At 43.0% G+C, this 26,714-nt stretch overlaps 4 protein-coding genes across 6 annotated transcripts; 1 reads left to right on the forward strand and 3 right to left on the reverse strand.

Moving 5' to 3' along the window:
- Nucleotides 1-589: 589 nt before the first annotated feature.
- On the reverse strand, nt 590-3,450 carry LOC130190800 (zona pellucida sperm-binding protein 1). Its single transcript, XM_056410422.1, has 7 exons — nt 3,364-3,450; nt 2,589-2,716; nt 2,184-2,364; nt 1,921-2,065; nt 903-979; nt 716-752; nt 590-636 (listed from the first exon to the last, which is right to left on the reverse strand). Exons 1-5 carry the CDS (start codon nt 3,435-3,437, stop codon nt 905-907), a joined length of 603 nt encoding a protein of 200 aa, XP_056266397.1. The 5' UTR covers nt 3,438-3,450; the 3' UTR covers nt 590-636; nt 716-752; nt 903-904.
- A 10,009-nt stretch (nt 3,451-13,459) lies between these two features.
- emp1 (epithelial membrane protein 1) lies at nt 13,460-17,736 on the forward strand. 2 transcript variants are annotated; one of them, XM_056410426.1, is made up of 5 exons: nt 13,460-13,568; nt 14,543-14,633; nt 14,927-15,026; nt 15,275-15,415; nt 16,231-17,736. In XM_056410426.1, the coding sequence occupies exons 2-5, from the start codon at nt 14,559-14,561 to the stop codon at nt 16,389-16,391; spliced, it is 477 nt and encodes a 158-aa protein (XP_056266401.1). In that variant the 5' UTR covers nt 13,460-13,568; nt 14,543-14,558; the 3' UTR covers nt 16,392-17,736. The 2 variants fall into 2 exon arrangements, with proteins under 2 accessions (XP_056266401.1, XP_056266402.1); XM_056410427.1 differs by having other exon boundaries at nt 13,463-13,568; nt 14,550-14,633.
- f8a (coagulation factor VIII associated) lies at nt 17,421-21,946 on the reverse strand. Its single transcript, XM_056410419.1, has 12 exons — nt 21,859-21,946; nt 21,396-21,442; nt 20,896-20,968; nt 20,213-20,372; nt 19,955-20,023; nt 19,708-19,828; nt 19,505-19,597; nt 19,228-19,292; nt 18,816-18,897; nt 18,624-18,670; nt 18,237-18,292; nt 17,421-18,123 (listed from the first exon to the last, which is right to left on the reverse strand). The coding sequence occupies exons 1-12, from the start codon at nt 21,915-21,917 to the stop codon at nt 18,042-18,044; spliced, it is 954 nt and encodes a 317-aa protein (XP_056266394.1). The 5' UTR covers nt 21,918-21,946; the 3' UTR covers nt 17,421-18,041.
- A 528-nt stretch (nt 21,947-22,474) lies between these two features.
- Nucleotides 22,475-25,435, reverse strand: LOC130190799 (uncharacterized). 2 transcript variants are annotated; one of them, XM_056410421.1, is made up of 6 exons: nt 25,311-25,435; nt 24,585-24,854; nt 23,753-23,835; nt 23,337-23,456; nt 23,088-23,198; nt 22,475-22,989 (listed from the first exon to the last, which is right to left on the reverse strand). In XM_056410421.1, exons 1-6 carry the CDS (start codon nt 25,402-25,404, stop codon nt 22,927-22,929), a joined length of 741 nt encoding a protein of 246 aa, XP_056266396.1. In that variant the 5' UTR covers nt 25,405-25,435; the 3' UTR covers nt 22,475-22,926. The 2 variants fall into 2 exon arrangements, with proteins under 2 accessions (XP_056266396.1, XP_056266395.1); XM_056410420.1 differs by having other exon boundaries at nt 23,753-23,874.
- Nucleotides 25,436-26,714: the final 1,279 nt, after the last annotated feature.

Genomic DNA, 26,714 nt, shown 5'->3' on the forward strand with positions numbered 1-26,714 from the left:
CATAAAGACTGGAAACTAAGGGAAACAGCTAGCCGTGTTTTTTAGCCAAAGATGATGACATTCACTTAACAGCACCCTCAACTATCTGACTATTTCTCGTCCTGGTGCTGTGAACATCCGGAGGTTTTTCCACTGCTTGCCTTACACGGGACCAACTGACATAACAGAAGCATGCATTTATTAGTATTATTATGTATACGTGTTGCATTATTACTTTGTCTTGAAGACATCTCATTACCTCAAATTTCAGTCTGTTTATTTGTCAGCAGAATTTCAGAACTACTACCCTGATTTCCATGAAACTTGAGGACGGGTGTCCTGTACATGACACAGCGTGGGTTAGAGGGACACCAGCTAATTTGTCTCGGGGCCCCCAGCCATATTTATCCGGCCCCGTTTGTCCAAACAAACGCACATGTTCAAACACGTGTCGCTCTAAACCTACGATATGCTCCACATGAAGGGCGGCACAGAGTCTCAATCGCGCTCCGTCCTCAAGGCTTCACGTAAACACACTCTCTGCTAATGCCACTTCCTGCTGTAAAACCAGGTGGCTGCAAGCTTAGGAATGAACAGAAACACTCGGCTGTCCTTTCAGAGCTTTTATTGACTGCAGAACAAGTGATGTCTGAAGGCCTGAAAGGGAGAAGAGACCTGTTCAGTACAGAAGAGTGACCGTGTATGTAGACGTGAGCAACTCATTGGTGCCACCTACCAGATCGTCAGTCTTCAATCGCCTTCCATGCAGTAAACTGAAAAACAGGACATGGATCAGAGTTGATAAGTAATTCTAAAACTCTCATGACTAAATCGACCTGCTGTCGTTCGGCACTGCAGCGCACGCTGACTATTCAGTGACGAGCGTTGTACCGGGGTGTGCATCTAGTGCTCACTTTCCTCACCTTCACTGGCCGAAGCATCCCTCAACGCACGGACCATCACGCGGAGAGCAGATTTCGGTTGAGCACATGAAGTTGTTCTGAGAGGGAGAGCAAAAAAGTCGTACAGGTTTTAATGTAGCGTTCGGTCTGCAGAGTGCGTGGCGTACGTCAAGCAGCTGCTGCCAATTGAGATTTGGCCGGAGTTTACAGTTTACAAAATGTCCTCGTAATGAATGCAGACTTAGACATACATTAACTGTTAATGGTTTAATTTACAAGGGACTATATGTTACATAGGATTAAATACAGTGGGAATTTGCACTGAACGTATAGCCACAAGCTTTTTACATTACCTTTTGATTTAAAACAAAATTAAGACAGGAAGTCTGAAGAAAAAAGGTCCATTGCCAACAGCCACTCTAAGATAAAGCTTCATTGATTTCTAGGGGGCAATTTCACTCTATGGCACTATGCAGACAGCGGCACGGTTTATAGCAAAACATATACGGGAAGCAAAATTAAAGCAATAGTGAAACTGGGAAATGAGTTTTCCATTTTGTTTGCGCCCCAAAAGTTAGTTGAGAAGATCGATATTCCTCTCAGATTGATAATCTCCTATGTATTTGTCCAATAAATATAAAGCCAGGACCTACAGCAGTTGGGTTCCATCCACACGTCTTAAAAAGGTTTTTCCTACCAGCACTTTGTTTGCATTGATTAAAAAAACAATAAAATAATTGGGAAGCTTTAGAGGTCTGGAATGCAGATTTTTTAACATCAATAGCCGTTTCCAGTTTTTATGCTAAACTAAGCCAACTGTCCTTCAATTACAAGGCCTCATCCATCATCTCATTCAACTCTTGGCAAGAAAGCATATTTCTCAAAATGTCCAACAGTTTCATTAATTATGATCATACATTATTTTAAAAGCCATTTTGTGACTTCTAGCTCAGTGTGATCACTTGAAAGAAAGAAAATACTCCAATCTGAAAAACAGTTAGATCTCTATGATGTGCCACCATTGTCTTTTTATCCTTACCTCCTCATCCAGGTTCCTGAACTCATCATCAGGAAGGAACTGGAAGGTGCTGATGGTGAAGCGGCGGGTCTGAGCATGAGGAGTGGGTGGCTGAGGACCAGCGAGCAGAGCTTGCTGCAGGGCTGGGTCCAATGGGTTGGGACATCTTAGGAGCAATGTTGAGTCAGTGAGCCAATTAGATAACAGGACAAAGGGTAACTAAATATATACTTCCCTTCATCTCCCCTGTTATCCCCTCTCATAGTGGAGGTGTTTCGACATACCCGTTGTACAGCAGCAGCCACACGGCCTTTCCAGAGAGGGGGTAGGCCACACAGAAGTGCACCAGCAGCACCAGGGTGGGATCCGAGACATTGAGCAGCCGCACTTCCAGGTAGAGGGGCTTCCCCAGCAGCATCTGCAGGGGCGGGTGATTCTGGGGGTAGTAGCTGCTGTAATCGGCATCTGTGGTGAGAGGAGGTGTGTTGGAATAGAAGTCGGATTAGTTCTCGAACCACATAGCACCCACTCAAACACAGTTCAACAGCTGATCCGGATGCGCTTAGGACACTGGATAGTAATTACATTAGTAATCAGTTTCCAGACATCTTTACTGGCATAAACACATGTCCAACAACACAAAAACCACATGCAGAGCAGTTGTTGGTATTAAAATGAAGACAGTCTACCTTTGGCGATCCGGAGCTGGACCCCAAACATCCCCTTGGCCGTAACCTCAGGTCCCAGGGTGGGAGTTTTCACCAAGTAGCTCACACTCAGAACAGTGCCCGGCACAAACCTGCACTCCACCAACAACCTGGGAAACACAGAATGCTTCTGTTTGATAGATTTTGAGGCATCTTTGTCAATTGACAGGGAAACAGAAAAGCTCCATCAAACCACCGCTAAACAACGAGAGGTTTCTCTAAAGAGTTGGAGACTATAACAAAACACTGAAAAAGTGTTTATTTGGAATTAAAGTTGTGTGTGAAAGAGAAACAGACAGCATTGTAACTAAGTTTGAAAATTAAAACTTTCCACAAAATTGAGTTTACAGAGGATGAGACGAAGTATCAGACACTACCTTTTATTATTGAAAAACAAATAATGTGTACAGATTGTAAAGCCCACTGAGGCAAATTCATAATTTGTGATATTGGGCTATATAAAATAAACTGAAAAAATAATAATATTATGTTGCATCTTCTGTAACTAAGCAACAGAGCTACTTCCCAGCACCTGCAAACCCAGTATACGTGAATAGTCATGCAATACTCGTTTTCAGGCTTTCTGATTGTGGAGGTATTGGTGTGAACGTATCCTGAAAAGAGACTTAATACTGGACTTGCATCAGGTGCACATAAGCACAATGTGTAAGCAAGTTGGCCCAATACATTTAAAATATATGACCAACAAAAACAATAATTTGCAGGTTGAAGTAATCTGAAACCCTTAATCTAATACCTGATAGGAGAATCCCTTGAGATGGAGCCATAGTTGAGGCGGATTGCCTGAACCTCGTTGACGACCTCCACCATGTAGATCACTGCGTTCCCGACTGCCTGTCAGGGCAGAATCAGACATGACATGTTTAATGTGGACACTAGAACTACTAAACTAAAATCACCAGACAAGGCCTTTAAAATAAATAATCCATTAACTGAAACCCATCCTGACAAGCAGTTATGACTCCAGGCCCTTCGGTCTTTGAATGTTTTGGGAAATATAATTCATTAAAGCTTGCCACTCTGCGTGTCCCACAGCCGTCCATCGGTATCTTGAACAAGGCGTAGTCGTCAGTCACCCTCTGTGGTTTGCAGGTGGAGTTGCCGGCAACGACGAGCCGTCCAGGGGTGAGAGGGGGCTCCGTGAGGGAGGCCGACACGGAGAAGACAAAGTGGCGGTCAATAGTGCACTCTGGAGGAGGACACAAAATGTCATGTAAAGGTCAGAAATCTCAGGAGGTGATTGATTATGAGTCCCAAGGTATTCTTCTCCCTTTTTTGAGTCACTGCCAGCTTGAATCATGTCACTGTTGGCGCTGATTCACATCTAGCAGCGGGAGCACAGTTTTTTTTTTATATCTGCATCCGAATCTGCTCAACTGTACTCAAACTAAGTGGCGTGAAAATGGCAGTGGGGGTGGACGCAAACTGCGACTCACCATCCATGGGGTAGTAGCATTCAGGGAGCTGGCCGTCGAAGCAGCAGCCAATGGAGAAGCAATGTGGCTGGGACACAGAGCTGGGTCCGCAGGGGAGACGCTGTTCACTGGGAAGGTTGCACTCTGGAGGGACAGCACAACAAATGTCAACCGCATCATCGAAAATAACTCTGGATGGGCGGAAGAAAACAACCCTTTCATAAACTGAATAGCCTTTCTGGAGGCGTGAACTTTAAATCTGTTTACCTTGTCCAGACCCTGGGATGACAACTGGACATGAAAACTGAGCCTCCTGTGTCCCATTTACTGCCATGTAGACGACAGTGATCATGTACATTGTACCCTGTTAGAGACAAATGGTTATGCAACAGTTAATGAGCACAGCAAACGGCCACTTAAACAAAAAGGTCATGTGCTCAGCATGAAATATGAGTCAATACTTGCCTCCACTCTCATGTGGCAGCGCGAGAGTAACTGGATAGTCAGATGTATTTTGCCATCGTTGCCTTTTCTTGCAGAATACCCACAGTGCTGTGGGGCATCCTGGAAACTCATCTGGTTCCCCTCGATGTCTGAAGGTGTTCATGTGGAATCATACAATAAGTTACTTTTGTGTCTACTTTAAAATAGGCACAATGAGACTCTCAGCAGGGCACAGAGTTCAAGTGCAGACCCAATCTAAACAAAAACCAAGCCGACCCTTTTCCCCTCCCCCTATTCAACTGTACACCAGCGTGGCCCCCGTGAACCATGATAAAATCAACTCATGCAGAGCTGATGGCAACCATATGCATCTGGAACACACACACACCTTTCATAACAATTTCAGAGAAAGGCCCAGAGGGGAGCTCCACTGTCATCTGATGGGAGGAGCAGTAGACTTTAGGCTTTGGAACAACTGTTGGGTCGACCTCGGCCTTGGTGGTGCTGGATATGGTGGGAGGAACTGGTGGGGTAACTGGTATGGGAGTTTCAGTTTTAGTTGGATACGGGCATCGCAGGTCCAGACTTCTATACTGCGCCACGGAGAGGTCCCAAAACCCCAGAGTTAAGGAAATGTCTGTGGGAGTCTAAAGAAAGAGCAAGATCAATAAAGTCACCATGAACTACCACAGATGGTTTATACAGTTACTGTAGGCAAAAATAGAGTTGTGCTCAACTCAGCCAATAAAACAAAAAGCATTTATATTTTACCATTTGGGTGGCACAGAACATACAAAAACTCCACCCAGCACAGATGCCTGCAGCACAAACGCTGCCTACAGTCCATATGGGATTAATCGGAAATATGAGCTGCTGAAAAACTGCTCGCCTGTTCTCACATTACTTACACACGCACACGCCACTAATGCGGTGTTCACACTACGAGTGACTAAAGCTACCAAACGACCAAGCTTGGTGAGCTACGGCGTTGCATAAGCACTCGTTGACGTCGTTATTTTGGTCAGTAACATTGGGATATGGCTATTGGCACTTTTTTTACATGAGTTTTGACGGAGTGGATCAGATCGATGCTTCGCCACATCATTTGAGTTAAGACCAGCTCAACTTTGATTTGCAGCACGTCACACAACGTGGCAGCGGTCAGTTAGTGGCTTCATGCTACCGACTTCCATTGAAAAGGACTAGAATGTTCCTGCGTCGCTCATAGTGTGAAGGCAGCACAAGTTTACGGTGGCCAATAACTTCCTTGAAACTTGTGCTCTTCTTAAATGCAAACATTAATTTTTCCATACATCTGGTTTAAAAGGCTCACACTGCCACTTCATTTGGACTTCAAATTTAAAAGATACTATTTTGTGTTCCAACAAGTTATTTCTCTCATCGGGTTACTAAACATAATCTTACAATGCATTTTAAAGCAGGGACGTGATTAAAGTAAAGCAATTATATAAAGAAGTGACACATTAGCGGGCAGTGACGAGCCTACACGGAGGAGCTCACCGGTAACTGGCTGTGGCAGGTGGGCAGAGGAGAGTGAAGTATGACCCCGTAGGCCTCAGCCGTCAGCCGGTACCCACACAGTGGAGACGCACTGGAGACCAACAGCCATGTCTCCATTTGGTCTGATGTTAGAAACAAAGATCGTTAGTCTGAGCAAGCTACACAATTGTTGATAGCCGTCTCAGTGCACTAAAGTCAATCAGATTCATCCTCTGGAGACCATGACTGTATATTATTTATTCAGCATTGACCAAATAGCTAAATATTCCAGCCTGGAACAAAGTGGAGGCCCGACAGGCAGACTAACATTGCCTTTGCTACAGCCATGCCGCTAGCACGGATAAAAGCCATTTACATGGGGCCGTGAGGTTTTTTTTCCCCCATTGAAGATCGACATATGGCTCCCATCAAAAACATAAAAAGCCACACTTCTTAAGAACACAAAGATTCCTTATGTTTACATAAACACTGACCTCTGACCTGGATGGTGTCTTGGTGAGCATAAGGCAGGAAGACAACCAGTCTCCCCACCTGACACTGGAGTTGGGGGATCTGTAAAGTGGGTCCAGCTGTGGTTGAAGCTGTAGGACTTGTGGTGGGAGCAGTTGTAGTGGAGGTGATTGGTGGTCGAGTCTCTGGATCTTGGGGCAAATGCTGGTAAGGTGGCGGGTAGAGAGGATGGTAATAGGGATAAGGGTAGTGGCTGCATATGGCAGGAGCGTTAGGGGGACTGTTGGCGGGAAGCAGAGTTGTGTACGGTGGGAAGCAAATGGGTGTTTGAGCGGGAAACTGGCCAGATGGATAGCTGTTACTGACGAGTTGTGTGGGAACGATCGTCCTGGTCGTAGTGGGTGGAAAAGGGGACGGTGGAGTGATAGGATGTGAAGAGAAAGCAGGCTGCAGCTCAAGGCCCGGGGAGGAAAAATGTCCATTATGAGAAGAGCTATAGGAGGCCGGGGGGTTAAATGAATCGCGGACTGGTTGCTGGCTGTGATCGAAAGGAGCAGGCTCTTGAGTCAACGGTGCTGCAGGATAGTCCGGCATATGCAAATAATACCAAGGGTAATTAGGATTCGCTGGAGGAACATAAGTAGTAGTTGTAGATTCTTTAGCTGCATAGGTCGGAGCTGGTGTCGCTGCAGGGTAGTAGAACGGCTTGTAGGGGGAATACCAACCAGGTGCATATTCAGAAAAGCCAACAGGCAATTGGGGAAATTGATGGGGAGAACTTTCTTGGTTAATATGTGGAGATGATGTAGCTTGTGCCACTGCAGGTTGGGAAGGAGGATAGACCTGGAGAAGGTGGGGGTAATGGAATCCATGATAGGGAGAGTGGGTGATGCCAGGATGTTGAGCCAGCTGCTCCGGGGTTGGAAGTTGTTGAGGGGGAGGAGGAGGGACATAGGAAAACTGAGATTTGACTGGACAAGAGAAGATGTAATTCCGATCATTTAACAGGAGATGGAGATGAGGACCATTCTGGGGGAAACAAACATCAAATATATAATTGGTACAAGCTGGCCACAATAATCAAGTCATGTTAAAATGACTTCAAGGAGTTTTAAAACTGGTCATGAAATATAATGGCAGGTGCGTCTACATGAGCAAAATGAGAAGACAAGCCAATCAACAAGAAAATAGCCATTAACAATAATTAAATAGATAATAAATATGTGTCTGGTATGACTCCCCACAGAATTTGATAAAGTTCTTTATGGCACCCAGACCAGAAGAACCTATGTTTACATTTTCACAGAACAGGTTTTAGCAGCAAGTCATATGTTAGCAAGTTAAAAAGGAAGCAGGAGATTTTTGATTTAGACAATTTGATTTTATGTTTTGCTGCTGGAACTGGGGCAGAATCAGCAAATGGAAAAGGACTGACTGATTAACAGAAAAAAGAAAAGAAAAAAAAGCAACAGTGATGGAAAACAGGCTAAGAAAAGACTCAACCATGGTCCGTCATTCAACAGAAAATCAAAAATCGACACACAAAAGAGTTCTGTGTAGTTGCTTTAAATGACTTACCCCACGAGTGATACAAGGAGCACCGTAGGGGATGAAGAATGTGAGGGTTCCAGGATGGGAGGGCACAGGGTACGCACACTCTTCAGACACAAACGGACTCCAACGTCCTTTCATTGGAAAGCAGATTACACGCGTCAGCCTCATTCAGTCGATAATGGTTCAGATTCAGTGATGCAAATGCAACTGAAGTATTGTGTATTGAACATTTTGATAATCTTACATGCAGAGTACATATATATATATATTAATCTGACTACTTTTAGTTGGTGATAACAAAATAAATAATTACATTAAAGGATTGGTTCATGTCCATTATTTTCTGGCAGTGGGGAGGACATTTAGACAACATTTTGACCATCCTGTTGGAAAATTAAACAGTAGTCTATGTTTTATCAGTCCATATTTTCCCAGGAGGTAATCTTTAAAGAACTGTAAAATTCAGTTAAATGTCCTTGTATGGAGTTTCAAACTACATAGTAATGCAACAACTAGCTAAATAATATAGAGAACAATTTCAAATATGTACGTGATATAGACTTTGATTAGGTTTTATCTAAATTGAAAATGTGTAAATTCTGATATTCCATTGGAAATCAATAAATTATAAAGTCAACACACTTAACGAAGCTCTAGTCAAAAGAACTCAGAGCTTTGCCTGTTTTACATAATATCAGATTACATACAGTATTGGTCCTAGAATATGCTACAGGAAAAATGTGAACCGGTAAATTAAAACCTAACCACTTCATTACCCAAAATGAAAGTCTAAATTCAGTTTCAAAGCCATCTATAATGCCAGAAATACAATTGTGGTTTATTCATTCATTTTGTTGGCCTAAAAGTAGTCAGTCACATTCAAAAACAGTGATTCTAAAACTGGGTCTAAACAAACTGCAAAGAGCCTGACAAAAAAAATGCTTAATTGATACTTGTAGAATGAAAACTCTATGAATTGATAGATTTAAACTCTATTATTCTTAATTATATGTATTAATATTCTTCAGATTACTGTATTTATTCATATAAAATGTACAACCACATTTGTTTGTTTTGTTAGTTAATTTATTATTATTTTACTTATTACATTAATTTTATATATTGTGCATTTATTATCTATATTTTATTACTCACTTGTATGTATAAATGCTGCTGTAGGAAGAAAATGGCCCCTTGCCAGGATTAATAAAGTAACCATCTATATATTTTAATTGTAATGCATGTGAATGCTATTATACTAAGCGGAATAGTACTATGCCCAAAGTGAGTGGTACTCTTAAAAACAAATATTGTCAAACCCCATTGCATTATTCCCCCAATAAAACCCAAATACCTATGACCCCCAGTATCTGTATATCCTGCTTCAGCCCATTTATCTCCACTGCTATGCCATCAGAGGAGCACACGACTGAGAGGGCAGAGTTGGAGACAGCAGGGGCAGGAGTGGACGTCTGCACCGGACAAAAGAGCTTCAGTGGGCTGTCCCACCACAACATGGGCAACACGTAACTGCCATTCTGATGGAGAGAAAGAAAAGAAAAAGTGTGTGTGTGTGTGGGGGGGGGAATAACTACCGGTGGCGGTATAATGCAGGTGCTGCTGGTACCTGCTGTGTAACGTAACATGCATCATAAGGCACCATCAACTCAAGGTCACTCCATGACTTCCTCACTGAGTAACGGCAGTGCGGAGGCAACTGGAACAGGGAGATGGGAGCGGCTCTCTCTGTGAAGAGAGTGTTGACAGATACTGAAACAATCATGCAATCAAGCATAGTTTCCACTACATGTTCATTTTAAAATGACCTGTATATAAAAAATATTTCCAGCATAAATCCAGTTGACAATTTGTATATATATGCATTGCACTCACTGTTCTAGCTATGTGAACCGTTTATTTACAGTTTCTGCTCTAAAACTGTGCAAAAACAGGCATCCGCTGCAACAAGTTGTAATCCCCCACCCCTCATTAGCATATTCCACAAACAGCACTGTCCACTTAACATGCAGCATCATACACCTTTTACCTCTGTCCACGAACAGGTGTCGGAATGCTTTTCCAGAGGCAGTGAAGGTCATGACCCCATCGTCACACTGCACCACAGGGTTCATTGCCAGCCACTCAGAGAAATGTGAACTGGACTCAAACAATGGGCCCACAACTTTCCCCTGGACTCCACGAAAACCTAAATAAGGACATAAATCAGCATGTAAACAGAGATGAGATTAGGGCCATGGCAAAAGCACTCCTGCAAAACTGTGAAAGAAGTATTAAAACCTTACTAATATTCAATATAAGTAGCAGTAAGCTACCATGATATAAAAATACTCTATTGGAGTTAGGAGTCAAAAGTTAACATTTGCAAGCAGACTTCGTATCAATATGTAAGCAGAGGAGCAAATTCATGTAACGTTACTAAATAACTTCCCTGAAATGAAGGAAATATATAATATAATAAAAAGAACATAAAAGTACCGTTAGTCCAACAACATGTAGTTTCACTAACGTAACATTAGCCTCGAGCTGCTAGCTTCTAAGAGATATGAGGAGCTTTTTAAAACTCACACCAAATTATTATTTTCATCTTCGGACGAGTCGAACCGAACCGAACCGACGCAGACTCGCATGACGTCACATTTGCACGCAGCTTTTCTGCAGTCACAGCAGGCTGCGACACCAGCTAACCTTAGCGTTACTGCTTTGTTCAAACTGCGCCGGTGCGTTACTTCTCCCCCTCGGCGTTGAGACGTTTACCTGTAAAATCTGCTTGATATCCATCTTCAGAGCCGGAGGCCGAGGACCTCGAGCCCGTTCCGACTTGCCCAACGGTCGAGGACGAGCGGCCATGGAGGTTCAGAGCGCTGTGAAACGAGGCTGGCTCCGCGGGGAAGACGGACGATTCTGACCGAAGCTCTGTGCGACGCGGCCGGTTGGATCTCCGACGTGGGCCCCGTGTGGGTTCACTCAGGTCCCGGTCTCCCCGCTGGCCGTCCTGGTCTTCTTTAATCCTCTCCTTCCTGGGGGCGGCTGACTCTTGAACTTTGTGCGAAGTTAAACTTTCCCCACGTGGTCCCAAACTTACCGAGCGACTCGCTTGAAAGGTGCACAAATAAACGGTTACAACGAATACAAATGAATTAAATTTATCTATTCTATATTTGCACGACATGGCTGTATGGTTGATGCTCTTTGCTCACGCACGCACCCAGCTGAACATGAGCGTGGCCAATTAAGATAAATCAACAACGGACCAATGGAAGCGCTGCACAGACGAGAAATATGGATAATCAGATGCTTCAGTGCACTTTTGTGGCGGGGTTATCATAGTGACACTATTCAATGCCCTTTACCAATCATGGTATGAGCACGGTAACTCGGAGTCATCAAAGTCATATTGTCTGTACTGTATATGAGGTCATAGAACCTACTTCTTTCGGATGACAGTAATTTAGGTTCCTAAAATCTCTCACATGGTCACAGACAGTGATATATATAATATGTGTGTGTGTGTGTGTGTGTGTGTGTGTGTGTGTGTGTGTGTGTGTGTGTGTGTGTGTGTGTGTGTGTGTGTGTGTGTGTGTGTGTGCAGCCGCCGCTCCCATAACGCGCACTACGCGCTGTGCTTAGGGCACCAAGTCCTGAGGGGCACCACAAAATAGGCAACTAAAAAAATCCTCATAGTTATAATAATTATAATGTCGATATTATTTCAGTCAATAAATATTAGGCACCTTTTAGGCATATCACAAAACAGGCAGAACAAGAGATATATTTAATCGCTCAGCACCCCCCCCCCCCCCGCACCCCCCGTCGACGCCGCTCGCCGTGGGTCCATTTCCTATCTCAGGGGGGCGGGGGCATCATGAAGGAGTTATGCTTAGGGCACCAACATGGCTAGCGGCAGCACTGTGTGTGTGTGTGTGTGTAAGCATAAAATCTGCATAACATGCTGAATATGTCCTCTTTCATTCACAGACAAGAAGAGACACCGGATCCTGACACCTTGTGGGGGTGGGGGTTTTGTGCAAAAAAAGGGGGGGGGGGCTGCTTGGATGCATTATAAAAGCAGCTAAAAGTGGTTCCAGCTAAATGCTTCTTACACGTTGATGCATCATTTCAATCCAATAATGGACTTAATGTAAGAGATCAGTCAAATTTTACAATACAGACATTAAGTACTTTTACATTGATAAAATAAGTAAATGGTGTTGTGGACACTTTTAACCTCGGCAACATTTTAAAAGCAGGACTTTTAGTGTGTAGTATATTTAAAGTTTAGTATTACTACTTTTACTTCATTGACATGTTGAATGCAGTACTTTTACTTGCAGTGGAGTGTTTCTACCGTATTAATACTGAAGTAAAGGATCTGAATACTTTGTCATCCATTGCTGTTACCAAATTCAAAGCAATAATGGCAGCCTGAACTCCATATCAAAATATGTTATCAGTTATATCGGAATATGTTGATGTTTCCATCCAATATTACACTTTTTTTTTCATGAAATACATTCAGAGCAGTCAGTGGTGTTAAACGAGCCTCTGCGTTCAGTCTCCATCCTATGGTATCTAAACATACTGTAGTCTCTCTCTCTCTCTCTCTCTCTCTCTCTCTCTCTCTCTCTCTCTCCCTCCCCCACCCCTCTCTCTCTCTCTAAACTTGTATTTGATTTTTCTCTTCTTCTCTCTCCTCCCGGCCGCAGATGACCCCGAGTGGGGAAGCGTCGGTGTGAAAAGAGCTAAAGGAAGCAATGATGGTATCTCTCCTCATCCCAGCTCCGGGAAGACAAAGCCGCCATTGTAGCGCGAGGGTCGGGTCTCCCTCGGTCCATGTGGTCGTCACTGAGAGGCCACACGGTTTTTTTTATACATACTGCTTCGTTGTAAAATAAGAAGCCCCATATCTGCAGGAGCTTTCTCTCATCTGCGAGCGGCGATGAAATGTTTTAACATGAGATCCAGCGTCTGCCGAGTAATCCCCTAATAACATATGATTTGACTGCAGACAATAATATCACCTGACAGTGTCTATTTAAAATGTGACCGTTTGCAGAGTACTGTATGTTTATTTCACTCTGTCCTATAGTCAAGTTTATGAATGCAGAAAAAAGGTCCGGCTCAATGTTGAGTGTACCCATGATTTAAATGCTAATCCATATAAGCATAGAATAAGTACGGTAATAAGTGGAGCTATAGCTGTACACAGATGATCAATTTAATACTAATAAATCATCAGGCTGTGGGAATAAAAAGAGGTGCTAATAAAGTATGAATGATTTTTGAAGAGCGAACCTCTTGAAGCACAGTTGTTGGAGTTGAAGGGGACAAACTGGTCTGGACACTTCATTGAGAAGGGGGTAAAAGAAAAAAAGAAGAAGAAAAAGAAACTTCATGGGTGGGGCTTGGTGAGAGGAAAGAGAGGGAATGGAGAGGGAAAACAGGGTGATGTGTGTGCTGCGAAGTCAAAGCTGGGTGGGTCTACACTCTTTTCACATTCCCAAATCAGTCCCGGGCCCGTGCGTCACATCACTCTCAGGTAACTCTCAATCCATTGCCGTTTATGCTTTGTGAAGTTGTGTTTTATGGGAGCGCGCGCCGCTAAAAGCGCTCTCGCGCATCTTTTGTGAAAGTTTTGTTGTTGTTTGTTTCTTGTTGTTGTGTCGAGTGGAGAGAAGTTGAAGTGCAGATGTTGCCACCAGCTCTTTGAACAATTGTGCGGATGTGACCGAGCGCGCAAGAAAAAAAAGCCAGAAAGAAACGAAAACGAGTCTTTTGAAAGAACACGCAGCGCTAAATTCTGCGCAGCCGCGCACGAGCCGAGCAGAAAATTAACCGTGTTTATGTGCGCGCGGATACGTTAGAGGTGTGTTTATCATTGGTTTCTGTCGTCGTTCTCGCGCTCTTTTCAAAGTCGTTCGCCATAGTACAGGCCCTGTGCGCGTGCGCGTGACTGAGCGCAGACCGTTTGAGGAATGCCCAAACAGGGCCACCAAACACATGCGCCTTTCTCGTCGACGGAAACAGACTAAAGTCGTTAAAGTGGTTCAGTGAACAGATTGAGTGTTCCTGCATATGTTCATATGTCAAAGCGGAAGAAATACGAGTTTTATTGGCCGTGTGTGTGTGTGCGCGCGCGCGTTTGTGTGTGTGATACCAGATGTGCGTGATTAAAAAACGTCCCTCTGTCTCAGACGTCTGGGGCGAGTTTGGGCTCGCATGCAACATCTATGTCTCTCTACCAGGAATATAGTTTTGTGTTCTTTCTGTCTTGGGTGTCCCAAATTAATTTGCGACAGTTGACGTTTGTAAACTGGCAACTAAATGACCCCCTCCTACACACACACACACACACACACACACACACACACACACACACACACACACACACACACACACACACACACACACACACACACACACACACACACACACACACACACACACACACACACACACACACACACACACACACACACACACACACACACACACACACACACTTGATATCAGTTTTCAGAAGGCAACGATGTTGATGCTGGCTGGAATCGTTGTTCTGCACATCACCACCATCATCCTGCTCCTGGTGGCCGCCATTGATAATGTAGGTGGATTATTGTTCCCTCATTCACATTTAAAGGTCCCATATTGTACCCAAAAAAAGGAAGATTTAGTTGGTCTTTTTAAAATTATAAAGCAGGTATAAGTTCTATATTGTTACTTATATATTGTCAAATGCAGAGAAGAATATCCCAACTGTAGGATCAATAAAGGATACCTAAAAATGAGCCCGATATGTCCCCTTTAAAAAAGATTAAGAAAAGAGTAAAACAATAAGAAATATCCCTTCACATTCTGGATAAGATGCGTTTGTTCTCATTTCCCGTTTGTCTTCAGGCCTGGTGGATCACCAACACTGTGTCAACCGACTTGTGGGGCAGGTGGGAGTTGACCAACTCAGCCTGGCATTACTCCAACCTGAAAGACTACCCCGAGGGTAAAGTTAACACCTAACACGATCCGAGCGGAGATTCAATGTGATGCGATCTAGAAACCGGAGCGATGCTGATTAGTTGATTGCAACACAATATGCTCAGATGTTATCAGTGATTATTGCATGGATGATAATAATAATAATAATGAAGTAGTTATAATGCATAACATTTGAACAGTGCTATTGTCTAGTTTACTTGTTGATGTGGATCTTTCGCTGACTGTGTCTGTCTTGTCGCCCTGCCGCTACAGAATACCTCCAGGCGGTGCAGGCCACCTCCGTGCTGGCCTGCATTTTCGCCATTCTGGCCTTGCTCGTGTTTGTGGCTCAGCTGTTCACCCTGCCCAAGGGCCAGAGGTTCACCTTCACCGGCATTTTGCAACTAATTGCCTGTAAGTAACACAGAGTCAAGCGTCTTGACCTGGAGCTGAAAGAAGTATCGATTTGTTTTTCTTGCTGCCTGCAGCGGAGATTTGTACCTCTCCATGGAGGATGTGGGCTAAATGCTCCACTTGAGAACTATTCGAGACATCTGTGTGACTGTAAATTATTTGGTTTGATAGGACGGCTTTAAAATGCATTAACTTTACCTCAGAGGAAGCAAGGAAAAGCAGAGCTAAATATCTCAAAAGTTGAGATGTTTAAAAAAAAGTTTTTTATTATGAATGCAGTTTTGTGTTCCACATAAAAGTCCTGGATTCAGAATGTCACTTGAGTAGAAGTAAGTAAGCAGTGTGGCAGTTATCAACGCCTTGAATCTGTCATCAAGTCACCGTATCCAAAACCAAATAGTGAAGTTGAGTCACATTTATACCAATGAATTAGGTGTAGTATATTATTCTCATTATTATAATTGTTATTATGGATTAATTGCTGTGACAGATTTTGGTAAAACTCAACGTATCCGCGTCGACAGAAGACACGTTGTGACACACAATCTGTCACAACGCATACGAGTAAGATGGTATATTATGAATCATCTTTGGCTTTGCTACTAGAAAATAACCATTAATTGGATTTTTGAGTAAATTTGTTTCCACATTTATTTGTCATTACTAGGTATAATTGTGGAAATTATCTCTGGGAACGTTGTCATTGTGGTTTCAGAGTAATTATATACATTTAACAAAGAATGATTTCTTAAGTGCCTTGTCTGCGTCCATGTGAATATATTATCTCTTCCCCACTCCCCCCCACTCTCCGGCAGGCCTGTGCATAATGATAGCAGCCTCGATCTACACGGCCAAGCTCCACGCCAACGACACGGTGGGGGGCTACGGACACTCCTACGTGCTGGCCTGGATCTCCTTTGTGCTCACCTTCATCTTAGCCATCACCTACCTCATCCTGCGGAAGAAGAGCGAGTGAGAGGACACCAGGACCTAGGTCAGGCCTGGGATCACCATCCCGGTTTGAATTTGGGGAATTAAAAGGAATTAATAAATTGGGGGTCGGGGTGGGACGTAAAGATTTATGAACTACATCTGCAGCTAGGAAAAGGGGTGGGGGGAATAATGTTAAATTACTTAAGAGCCATTTGTTTATATTTTGAATACTATAAATTGAAATGGAGCTCATGCTTACATTACACTAAGGGCTGAACTTGACAATTTTACTTTAGAGATTTCTATTAGATTATAAAAGGGAGAGGAGCGCAGTGTGGGCTAAAAACACTGATGAGGAGGGTGCTCATTTCATAGCAGTATAACCATAAAATAATGAATGAAGCAATGGTGTTTTGAAATTCCGTTACATATACAATTGAAGAATAGTCCATATCAATTATGAAGAGGACTAGTTTGACATTTTCAGAAATATATAGGATTTCTTGCAGAGAGGGTTGATGTCTTGTATCTGTGCATTTAATTGTAATGCTGCTGGTAGCAGAGGGATAGCTTAGCATAAAAACTGGAAACAGCTAGTTTAAAAGCAAAGTGTAAATATGAGCCACGTGTAGACCTAAACCAAACAAGAGAAAAAGTGCTGGTTTGTGGACTTACCAGTCACTTTGCTAAGCTAGCCCACTGCTGCGGATAGCTTCACGTTTACCAAACATAGTGAGTAGTATCATTATTCTCATCCAACTCTGCAAGAAAGAAAAGAGAAATACTTCTAATAAACTGCTCCTTCACATTATTTTGTTTTTTAATCGAACAAAGTTGACCATGTGGGAGGAGGAAAGCCATTTTGATATTAAGTAGTTGAAAACACTCTGAGATGAAAGTGCTTATCATCCTGTATAATATTGTGGTGAGGCAGACAGCCACTACTGCAGCTTTCCAGATTGAAGGAGTGGAAAATGAAAGAAATGCTGCATCTGTGAACGTACAGCATGTTGGCAAAATGACAACAGTCCTGTTGCAGTACTTGAACAACCAGCAAAGACCAGCCTCAATATACAGCACAAGTAGTTTTAATCATGTATCCTCATTTTACAACTGAAGTATAGTGTTTCCCTTTTTTTTATCCATGTACATTGTAACCATTATATTTTTGTAACATTTTGTATTTCTTTTACGTTTAATTTGTGTCTGTAGTTGGCTGCTATCATAATAAAAGTACATGCAATGTGTACATGTGACAATTTAGTGAACCAGGATGGAGGTCAATGTTGTTTTATTTTACCATAATGCAAAACTATGCAATAGGTTTTTTTTGTAATTACATTGGAATTCAAGCCATATCATTTAATAAAACAAATTATAACAACGGCCTTTGTGTTTCATCTATTAAATTGCTGTAAATGCAACAAAAAAGTCACTGTTGCATAATAAATATGTTTTGATAGGTCCAGCTCTGTGCACACAAGATTTCATTCAAATTCATTTGAATTACAATTAAAAAATAACTACAATGACAAAAGCAACACGCACTCCAACAAAATGCCCTCAGTGCAAGTTGCAACACTGAGGCTGTGAGAACAACAAGTCCTCGGGCCTTACAACAGACCCAGTCAGAAACAGGAATGTTCCATTCTATAAAGTATCGCTCCCAGAGGAAGTGAGTAAAACCTTCAGACTAAATGCCTTGGCCAGACGGCGTGATGCGCTCCTGAACCACCAGGTGGAGAAGATGATTCTGCTCTGCAGTCAGAAACGGCCTGAGGGGAGAGGGGAAACCACATAATCAATATGGAAAATTAAGATTGAGACACAGTTAAGAAGTATATATAAAAAAACGCAGCACATTTTGGTCTGATTTTTGAGTGCTCACCAAAGCTCAGTCTGAAGAGACTTGAGGGATTCCGTGTCTTTCTCCTGACACGCCATCTGCGAAACAGATTTAATGCTACGAGTTACGACGCACAAAATTGAAACCAGAACTGCAGTCGGACGAGCTTCACAAGTTCTCAGCATCTTGTCGATGATTATGCTCATTTAGAACTCTTCCAATAATAGATAGAGTTGCTTTAATCTGAACTATTTAAGCCATGAGCAAACATCAACCAGGAAACTTTGAACACACACACGCACGAACACAAGCAAGCAAGCAAGCAAAGCCACGCACGCACACACACACATACACACACACACACTTTTTCCTGAATGAAGGACCAGGAAATCCTGTGAAATGGTTGAGTATGTGGACGATGAAACTCACCACTACGGACTGCAGGAGCAGGAAAACATTCTCAGGCAGGAAGGTCACTGAAGGAGAGGACAAGCCCCACGATTACAAAACAATGTGTCACTCGTAGGCTGCACATTCACAGTGAATAGACTAATCTATCATTTGTTTTTGCTAAAAAATGGATCAATGTTTTAGGTGCTTTGATTGAATTTATTTTTTTACCTTGGCTGTGAGGATCAAAAGACTCCCATGCGTATCTCTCCAGGGTCTGGGCATGTTCTGGTAACAACTTCTGAGGGGGGGGCTGCTCGGGCAAACAAGCAACGTTGGACCATTAAAGCGTAAGTCACGTGCAGGTGTGGGATGCATTGGCATTGCTATGAGACCAATACTTGGCATCTGTAAAGCAGCATTCGGTACTCAAGTGTTGGCAAGTGTTCGTGTTGCTGTGTACCAGTCGTAAACAATTATATACTTTGCACGATTAACCTACATAGAGCTTTCCCCAAGTAAATAACTGGTTCATACGTTCTTTAAAAAACAACATATTGTCCCTTATTGAGGCCATGCTTTTCCACTTAACTAAACTTGTTTTTTTGATGATGTGTTTCTATATTAAAATCAACACGCTTACCTCAAGCAGCATCAGCAGTAGAACTCTGGATATTTCACATTTTGCGACAATGTCCAAAAATGCCCCTTTTTCAGGAGAAGAGAAATGAAGACAGTTCAATATGTAAAGCTGTTTCCCCGTCAGTGTGATCAAATAAGATGCAACAACGATATTAAAGCAGAAAGTGACACTCATCCAATGTTTCTTGGATTTTTTCAAAGCATTTTGACATATTGTGCTCCACCTCCGTTCATACACAAGAAAGGGGTGGAGCATGTCGATGAATGTGAAGCCTCACCAACAGGGGTGTTGATGCCCGGTAGCTGCAGGCCTCTCTCCTGGCACGTCAGCTGCATCTCTGTGAACACCGACAGAGCACCGTCGTAGTCACCTGCAGAAAAAACAACAACAACAAACAAGTTCAAACACTAGATACTCCAGTCACATGTGCACAGAAAACCCACATCAGCTACGCATGAGACGCAAACAGACTGAACTCACGGGTGAGAATTTTACATGTGGCCATTTCTCCCATTGACAGCAGAGCTTCAACTGGCGTCTGCGTTTGCAGCTCGGCTGCCCTCTGGAAGTGAACGATGGCCTCTCCTGGTCTGTTCATCTCCTGGTGAAACCAGAGGAGGAGTTGAGTCTCACGTGTCGTTTGAAGAAACTGTTTATCAAAGTTAAAATTTTAAAAGCAAGGGTCAAGTTAATTTATCTTTCAGGACAGCCAGGAGCCGAGTTTTACCTTGAGAGCGTTGCCAAGTTCGAGACACAGGCTGGCTGCCATCACGGGCTGGTTCATCTCAATGTGCACCTGTAAGCCATGTGCACATCAGCATTATCGTACAGCCTCTTTAGAACTGGGGAAACGATACAGGAATGTACTGCACAATCTACTCCAGAACCCCCGTAATCACACAAACTACTTTCTTTTCTCCAGATACTTTCACAGAAAAACTGTCGCTTGAAGCCCCTCGAAAAAAAACGAGGGATCGTCACGCACCTTGACAGCAAAACTGTAGCAGTTGAGAGCCGCTTGAAGGTGCTCGTCAAAGCCCGGGGCTTGCAGCGCCCGGTTCTCCTTCTCAGAACAGAGAAATAGGCGGGCGGCATCGGTTAACGCCAAAGCCTCTCCAGGCGCATTAAACAGAGTCTGCTCACACCTGCAGACAAGATGTTTGGTGGTGGTGGTGTGTAACACACACACACACACACACGCCCAACATACTCATGGAGAGCTGATGAATTACTAAATTAATGCAGCCATGGTAGTAAATGTTTGACTGTTCCGTTCGAGCCTTTGAGTGGCATTGACGTGTCACAAATAACATTTACGTGCTTTAAAAAGAAAGAAAGAAAAAAAAAAAAACATTTACATGAGGGATATCTTTTGAGATTTGAAGGTAGGACTTTAAGTAGAGTGCATGGCTCAGGTGACCACCTGTATATTACAATTCTATGGGGGTCTTGAACACCTCATCTCAAGTTGCCATAACAGCTTCCAAACTTGTGGGAAACCATTTTGCAGAATTGGTGTACTTGCACAAATGCAAGTACACCAACACATGTGGACAAAGATGGTTGCATGCTTTTGGCCATAGAGTGTCTCCTGTGTCGTGTTGGACTCTGAGATGGTCCTGGTCATCTGGCGCAACAGGTAGGAGGACACACAGGTTGTCCACTCACCGAGCCATTGCCAGGTTACAGAAGGCGGCATACTGCAGGCAGTCCTGCTGCTTCAGCTCCTTGGCTAACTGACCTGAAGGGACAACAGGAAAACACACTGTCAAGCCATCGTGCTTAGCAATGCATAGCAATGTGATGTTAAACACCAGGTGGCTTCACAGTGGAAGTGTAAAAAAAAAGAAGGTAAACAAAGAGGACGGCACATGGGTGTTCAGCCTGGCAAATTAGATATCCTCAGAAACATTAAGGATGAAAGATGGAACATTAAAACACATGACGTTGGAGGAATGGAAGCAAATATGATGTTGCACTGATTTATTTAATCATCAAACATGGAATCTGGTGATTGATGCTGTATATGTGACAGCTGAAGTGCTGTCCAATTCGTATTCACATTCTTTCAAGACCTTACAGCATCTCACACTGAACCGTTTACCAGGTGACGTCAGTCGGTCTCTGAGGGTGGAGCGATGGGGAAGTGTAAAGGCAGAGACACTCACCAAACTGCTCACTCGCCTCTGCTACATTGGGCTTCCGGAGAAAACGTCTGCCACAAGGAAACACACGCCGTTAACAGTTAGACATTTATCAATCCAGCTGGAGTGAATACGCTTTCAGCTAACTCTTCATGCGCTAAACAGGAGAATGAAACGTGAGACTAGTTCACTGCAGCGAGCCAAACCGTTAACGATAGCTTAGCTGTCGAGTAACGCAACTGCTCACCAGTTACTACTTTTAATGAGCATGAACTAAACAATTACAATCTATGAACATTATATTGCATAACAAACTGCATCACAAGCACTCACACGTAACGGTAAACAGCAGTAATGACAGAGACAAGATAACATGGAGCTTAGCCTAGCTTAACGCTAGATACGTTTTATTATTGTCAAGACACGTCACGCTAACGCTCATATTCAGTCCTCTTTATATTTTAAGTAATGTAACTCAACCCCTTACTTTTTCAGTTTATTTGAAACGGCACGGTATCTCGCCAGAAAATCGCCCTCTGCAGCCATGATCGATGCAAAAGAGCACAACAAACCAAACCCGGAAGTCCAACTCACCGGAGCGTTGGCATTGGCTTGTAGAAGCAATGCCTCGCAACTTCATTGGTCAGGAGGGCGCGTATCGCAGAAGGAAATGCCCAAATAAGGAGACCCACCCAAATAAAATAATGAGGGTTCTATGATCTAATCTCAGGGTTCAGAGAGACCTGAGGTCAGAGCATAGAACCCTGAGGGATGCTCTGACCTCAGGGTTCTCTAATATCAAGGTTTAATTCTCTGACCTCAAGGTTCTAGGCTCTGATCTCAGCGGTTCTATGCTCTGACCTCAGGGTTCTATGATCTGACCTCAGTGTCCTATGATCTGGCCTCAGTGTTCTCTGATCTCAATGTTCTATGTTCTGATCTTAGGGTTCTAAGCTCTAACCTGAGGGTTCTATGCTCTGATTTCATAGTTCTATGCTCTGACTCTGAGACTGGTGGCAGATGTATTTATGTCTGCAGTAAAACTCAGAGATGCTTTACTTATAGTTTTTTTTTTATCTCTTCCTATAATTCAAAGAGAAACATTGTACTTTATCATTTTATTGTTCATTTTACTCAACTACATTTATTTTACACCTCAATATGAACAATGCAGTATTGTTATACATTACATTTTTACAATAAATGTTTTACTTCTAAATAATATAGTAGTAATATTAGCCCAGCTCCAGCGCAACCAAACATTACAATGTTAATATATCTGTATAAATAAAATAATACAATGCCGATTTCGCCTGCATACTGGGTAGTTTTGCTTTTGTTCTCTGATTTATTATTCGCTGATGATGCTTTTGTATTTTTACGTGACTAATTTACATGTAACACAGTATTTTTACATGGTTGTTTTGTTACTTTCATGTTTAAAGAATCTAAATACTTTCTGGTAACAAGTGACAATGACTCAGAAAAGCAAACTGTGATCCTCTCAGGCACTAATATAAATGTCACAATCTTTTGGAACAAGTTTATCTCCGATTCAAAAGTTCTCATAGACAGAATCAAATACGCCTTCATGCTGGTCTTTTGCGGTCTGCACCACCTGTGGAGGAAGCAGGAGACAGGTCACCAACTGCATGTTGCATTGCTTTCCGCTAATAAACGGAGAAACATGACGAAGCAACTGAAGTCCACACTCACCGGCTCTCCAGGTTCCTTTTTCTTTTGTTTAGCTTTGCTTCGGTCTGGCTCTCTATTGACAGTTGAGTGGTCCAGCACATCATAAATGGACCTGGGCCGAGCCTCTAGACTCTGAGAGAATTTCCCATATAATTTAGACATATAACAATGAACATGCAGGGGAGCTGGTGGGCAAATATTGCGTCTTGCCGTTGAATTCAAGTGGAATCTGTGTCTGTCTTTTACACTGATGAGTAGAAAGGTGCTTACTGCATAGAAAGACGTAGTCGGAGACGTTATCACATCCACGTTGTTGTCCACCGTCTCTCCTTTTTTCCTTTCTTCTCTTTTCTGATTTCCTTTTCTGCCACATTTAGTGTGGCAGTCTGTCTAAACAAAAGCAATTGAAGGCATCAAAAGATTAATTAATAACAAAAACTATAGACTAAAAGTCACAACGGTGTTCTGGTGATGTAGCAGGACTCCGGCCCAGTTTTCCAGTCCGTCTGTGTTTTAATATATTTATTCATGAATCAATTAATTTTTTGAGTTGAAGAGGTGACTTAGTTGCTGGTACACCATCAAACATTAAAAACACTCAACTCATCTGTCATAACGAAACAACATTCTGACATTGCAACATGCTGTTTCTTAACGTCTGTGCTCCTAAGCAGGACACATCTTACCCCATGTCCTCTGAAGACATACACTGAGCTGACCACACTGAAAACCAGCAGCAGACAGATAAGGCCGGCGGCGGTGATGACTTCTGTGAAATACGACATTCCGTTGTCCCAGTGGCTGTCACCTGGCAAGACACCCGCAATGGACTTTTTGGGTTATTTTGATGTAAACTTAATACATCATCAGTATTAGTTCACGAGTGGCTTTTGACATAGGGAGTTCCCAAGCAGAGAGTCAGGACCCTCCAAGGGGTCCCAAGATAAATCTGAAGTGTCACAAACTGTTAGAGGGATAATAAAGATTTTTTGTTGTTTTTGTCACAGAATTCTGTATATTTTTTATTAGATTTCTTTCCTTGGTGGGCTCTTACTATTCTTCAAATTAAACCATCAGTTGGTTGAATGAGTCAAAACTCATGTTGATTCAAAGGTTAAAGACTCATTGGAAACCAACATGTCAATTCCAACAATGTATCCCGAGAGTGAAAGTAGTCACTTTGACATCATTGATTGGTTTGTTGACTCTTTGAAGCCGCGAGTTCGAGGTTTTGGTCGCCGCCATCTTGTTTATTTGCAACCAGAAGTGACACGAGAGTACAAACTAATGCTGAATTGGACATTTTTGGCCAACCAAAATTAAATTCATTAAGTGACACCTGCATAATTATGCTGACAACTGAACTTCCTGTCCCACCACCTTACTTTTTCCATGGTTCTCCAACAAATCCCATCACATTCTACGCTCATGGAAATTATGAATCAATATTTTGCCAACAAAACTCAAACGACTGTTCACTTACATTTTTCATTCACATTTTCTCCTTTTCATACTCACTTCTCACTCGAAGATACCAGTACACTGCAGCTGTTTTATATCGGCAACTGTATTCTCCTGAAGCGGTCATGTTTACCAGCTCCAATATTAGAAGAAGTGTTTGCGGCTGGCCGTGGCTCTCGGCGATGGGACAGCTGTAGATCGGTTTGTGGAGCGGATCGGAGCACGTCAGGACGCCGCTGCTCTCGTTTACTGGAAGGTTCAGCTCACAGTCTAGGTTGAGCCCTTCGCCTGCGAAGGCCACAAACACTGTCCTTTCAAGGTGGAGTTCTGTGAGAGGACACAGAGGGTCATATTGGAGCTGAAATGATTACTCGATGACTCGAAAAGTCGGCCAATTGTAAAACAAAAACATTACATACATATACATACATTTACATGCTTACATTCTCTGGTTAGAGCTTCTCAAATGTGCAAATCTGCTGTTTTTCTCCCTTTCATATAAGCATAAACACTTTAAGGCTATTTGAACACTATATGTTTTATAAAATTACATTTCTAGATTAGGTAGAGTATATGGTTCACCCCCCCTCCATCCCCTACCTAAAATAGATTGGTAATAAAAATAATCATTAGTTGTCGTTGATATGACGCTAAAGAAACACATATCTTATTTTACTGCAAACAATCGAAGAGTTAGATTAGTGGTCCGCAACTGTGTTTCTATCACGTTTCAATCTTTACTCCATGAGTACATTGTCAAAAAATAAAGTTTAGGTGGCTTACTTGGTGAGGCCATTCCTGAGCACGCAGCGAGGAAGAAAAAGACAAATATCCAGGTCGACATGAAAGAAAGATGCCGAACTTGTCGAGCCTCCATGCTGTGATCCTCGGGGTTCTGGCAGGGACGCTATTCGTCGTCCTTGTTGAAGCTGTATATATATTGAGTGTTTCAGTTTGTCTTGGAACATGAATTGCAACGCTGGCCTTCCTCTTTTTCTGCCAGAACTACTTCCTCAAAATATCGTATTTATTTGGAGACAGACTAGTTTGGGAGCACTAAGAAAAAGAAAATTTACAAGTGAGATTTAACATTTAAGCCCAAAAGAATTGGAGACCACCAGGAGACATCCACATCAAAATACAAGTGTACAAACGTAGGCCCCTAACTTTATTGATTTAAGAGGTATTTATTTTTCTGGCGGCATGATTTCTGTTATGTCAGCCTCTGGTTGAGAAGTGAAGTTCAATGTTGTCTTTCCTCCACAGCGGGACAGTGTTGGAGTCACGTGATTATTCAAAGGACAATGGAAGCAACCGACTCGAGCAGTAAAGGAGAAAGTACGGTGTGTGTGTATGTGTGTATGTGTGTGTGTGTGTGTGTGTGTGTGTGTGTGTGTGTGTGTGTATGAGGCTGGAATCCAGCTGAAAGGTGGCAAACTGCCTGTTGGTAATGTGAACCAGCTGTGGCTGATAGTTGTTGTGACTTCTTCACTCAGCGCGCAGATGTTGAGGTACATTGGTTATTATTATCATTTCAACCCTTGTTTGTTTGTCTGCTCCCCCCCCCCCCCCTCCTTGTTTCACTCTCCTCTCTCCTCTAGCCTCTCTTCTCTCTCCTCTCTTCTCGCTTCCTTCTCCTCTCTCATTTCTCCTTTCTCCTTTCCCCTCTCTCCATTCTTCTTTCTCCCTTCTCCCCTCTCCTCTCTCTTCTCTCCTGTCTCCACTCACCACACTATGTTCTCTCTTGGCTGTGTTAGTGGCCAACTCTGACCTCATCTGAGCCACAACTATCAAACAGACGCAGAGAGCTGCAATAACATCTGGATGCCAGTCAATTAAGAATAATAAATTCCATCTCATGTCCTGTCCCCTCCAATCTATCATGGGGAGTAAACTGTAAACATCTTTCCAGAGATCAGAGTAGCAAAGAGAAGCTACTCTGAAAAGCTGAAAAACAGGTTTTCAGCTAACGACCCTGCGTCGGTGTGGAGAGGCCTGCGGGACATCACCAACTATAGGAAATCCTCCCCCCACTCCATGGAGAACCCTCAACTGGCTGACGATCTGAATGTGTTTTACTGCAGGTTTGATCACCCCACATTCACACCCCTCACCCGCTCCAACTCAGACTTCACACAATCATCTGCATCCCCTGTTATCACCTCCCCCCTCCCCCCTGACCCCCCA

Source organism: Pseudoliparis swirei, chromosome 24 (assembly GCF_029220125.1).
Source record: "Pseudoliparis swirei isolate HS2019 ecotype Mariana Trench chromosome 24, NWPU_hadal_v1, whole genome shotgun sequence".
Classification (NCBI taxonomy): Eukaryota; Metazoa; Chordata; class Actinopteri; order Perciformes; family Liparidae; genus Pseudoliparis; species Pseudoliparis swirei.

Bases quoted from the DNA above. Each gene is read 5' to 3' on its own strand.
- emp1 (XM_056410426.1), top strand. From the start codon at position 14,559: ATGTTGATGCTGGCTGGAATCGTTGTTCTGCACATCACCACCATCATC. The intron at 14,634-14,926 runs GTAGGTGGATTA...GTTTGTCTTCAG, and splicing joins TGGTGGCCGCCATTGATAAT to GCCTGGTGGATCACCAACAC. The intron at 15,416-16,230 runs GTAAGTAACACA...ACTCTCCGGCAG, and splicing joins CATTTTGCAACTAATTGCCT to GCCTGTGCATAATGATAGCA.
- LOC130190799 (XM_056410420.1), bottom strand. From the start codon at position 25,404: ATGGAGGCTCGACAAGTTCGGCATCTTTCTTTCATGTCGACCTGGATA. The intron at 23,199-23,336 runs GTAAGCACCTTT...AAATTCTCTCAG, and splicing joins CGACTACGTCTTTCTATGCA to AGTCTAGAGGCTCGGCCCAG. The intron at 22,990-23,087 runs GTGAGTGTGGAC...CTTCCTCCACAG, and splicing joins AAAAGGAACCTGGAGAGCCG to GTGGTGCAGACCGCAAAAGA.
- LOC130190800 (XM_056410422.1), bottom strand. From the start codon at position 3,437: ATGGTGGAGGTCGTCAACGAGGTTCAGGCAATCCGCCTCAACTATGGC. The intron at 2,717-3,363 runs GTATTAGATTAA...TGTGTTTCCCAG, and splicing joins TCAAGGGATTCTCCTATCAG to GTTGTTGGTGGAGTGCAGGT. The intron at 980-1,920 runs GTAAGGATAAAA...TCTCCCTCTCAG, and splicing joins TCAGGAACCTGGATGAGGAG to AACAACTTCATGTGCTCAAC.
- f8a (XM_056410419.1), bottom strand. From the start codon at position 21,917: ATGGCTGCAGAGGGCGATTTTCTGGCGAGATACCGTGCCGTTTCAAAT. The intron at 19,293-19,504 runs GTGAGGCTTCAC...CTCCTGAAAAAG, and splicing joins GGGCATCAACACCCCTGTTG to GGGCATTTTTGGACATTGTC. The intron at 18,898-19,227 runs GTAAGCGTGTTG...TTGCCCGAGCAG, and splicing joins TACTGCTGATGCTGCTTGAG to CCCCCCCCTCAGAAGTTGTT.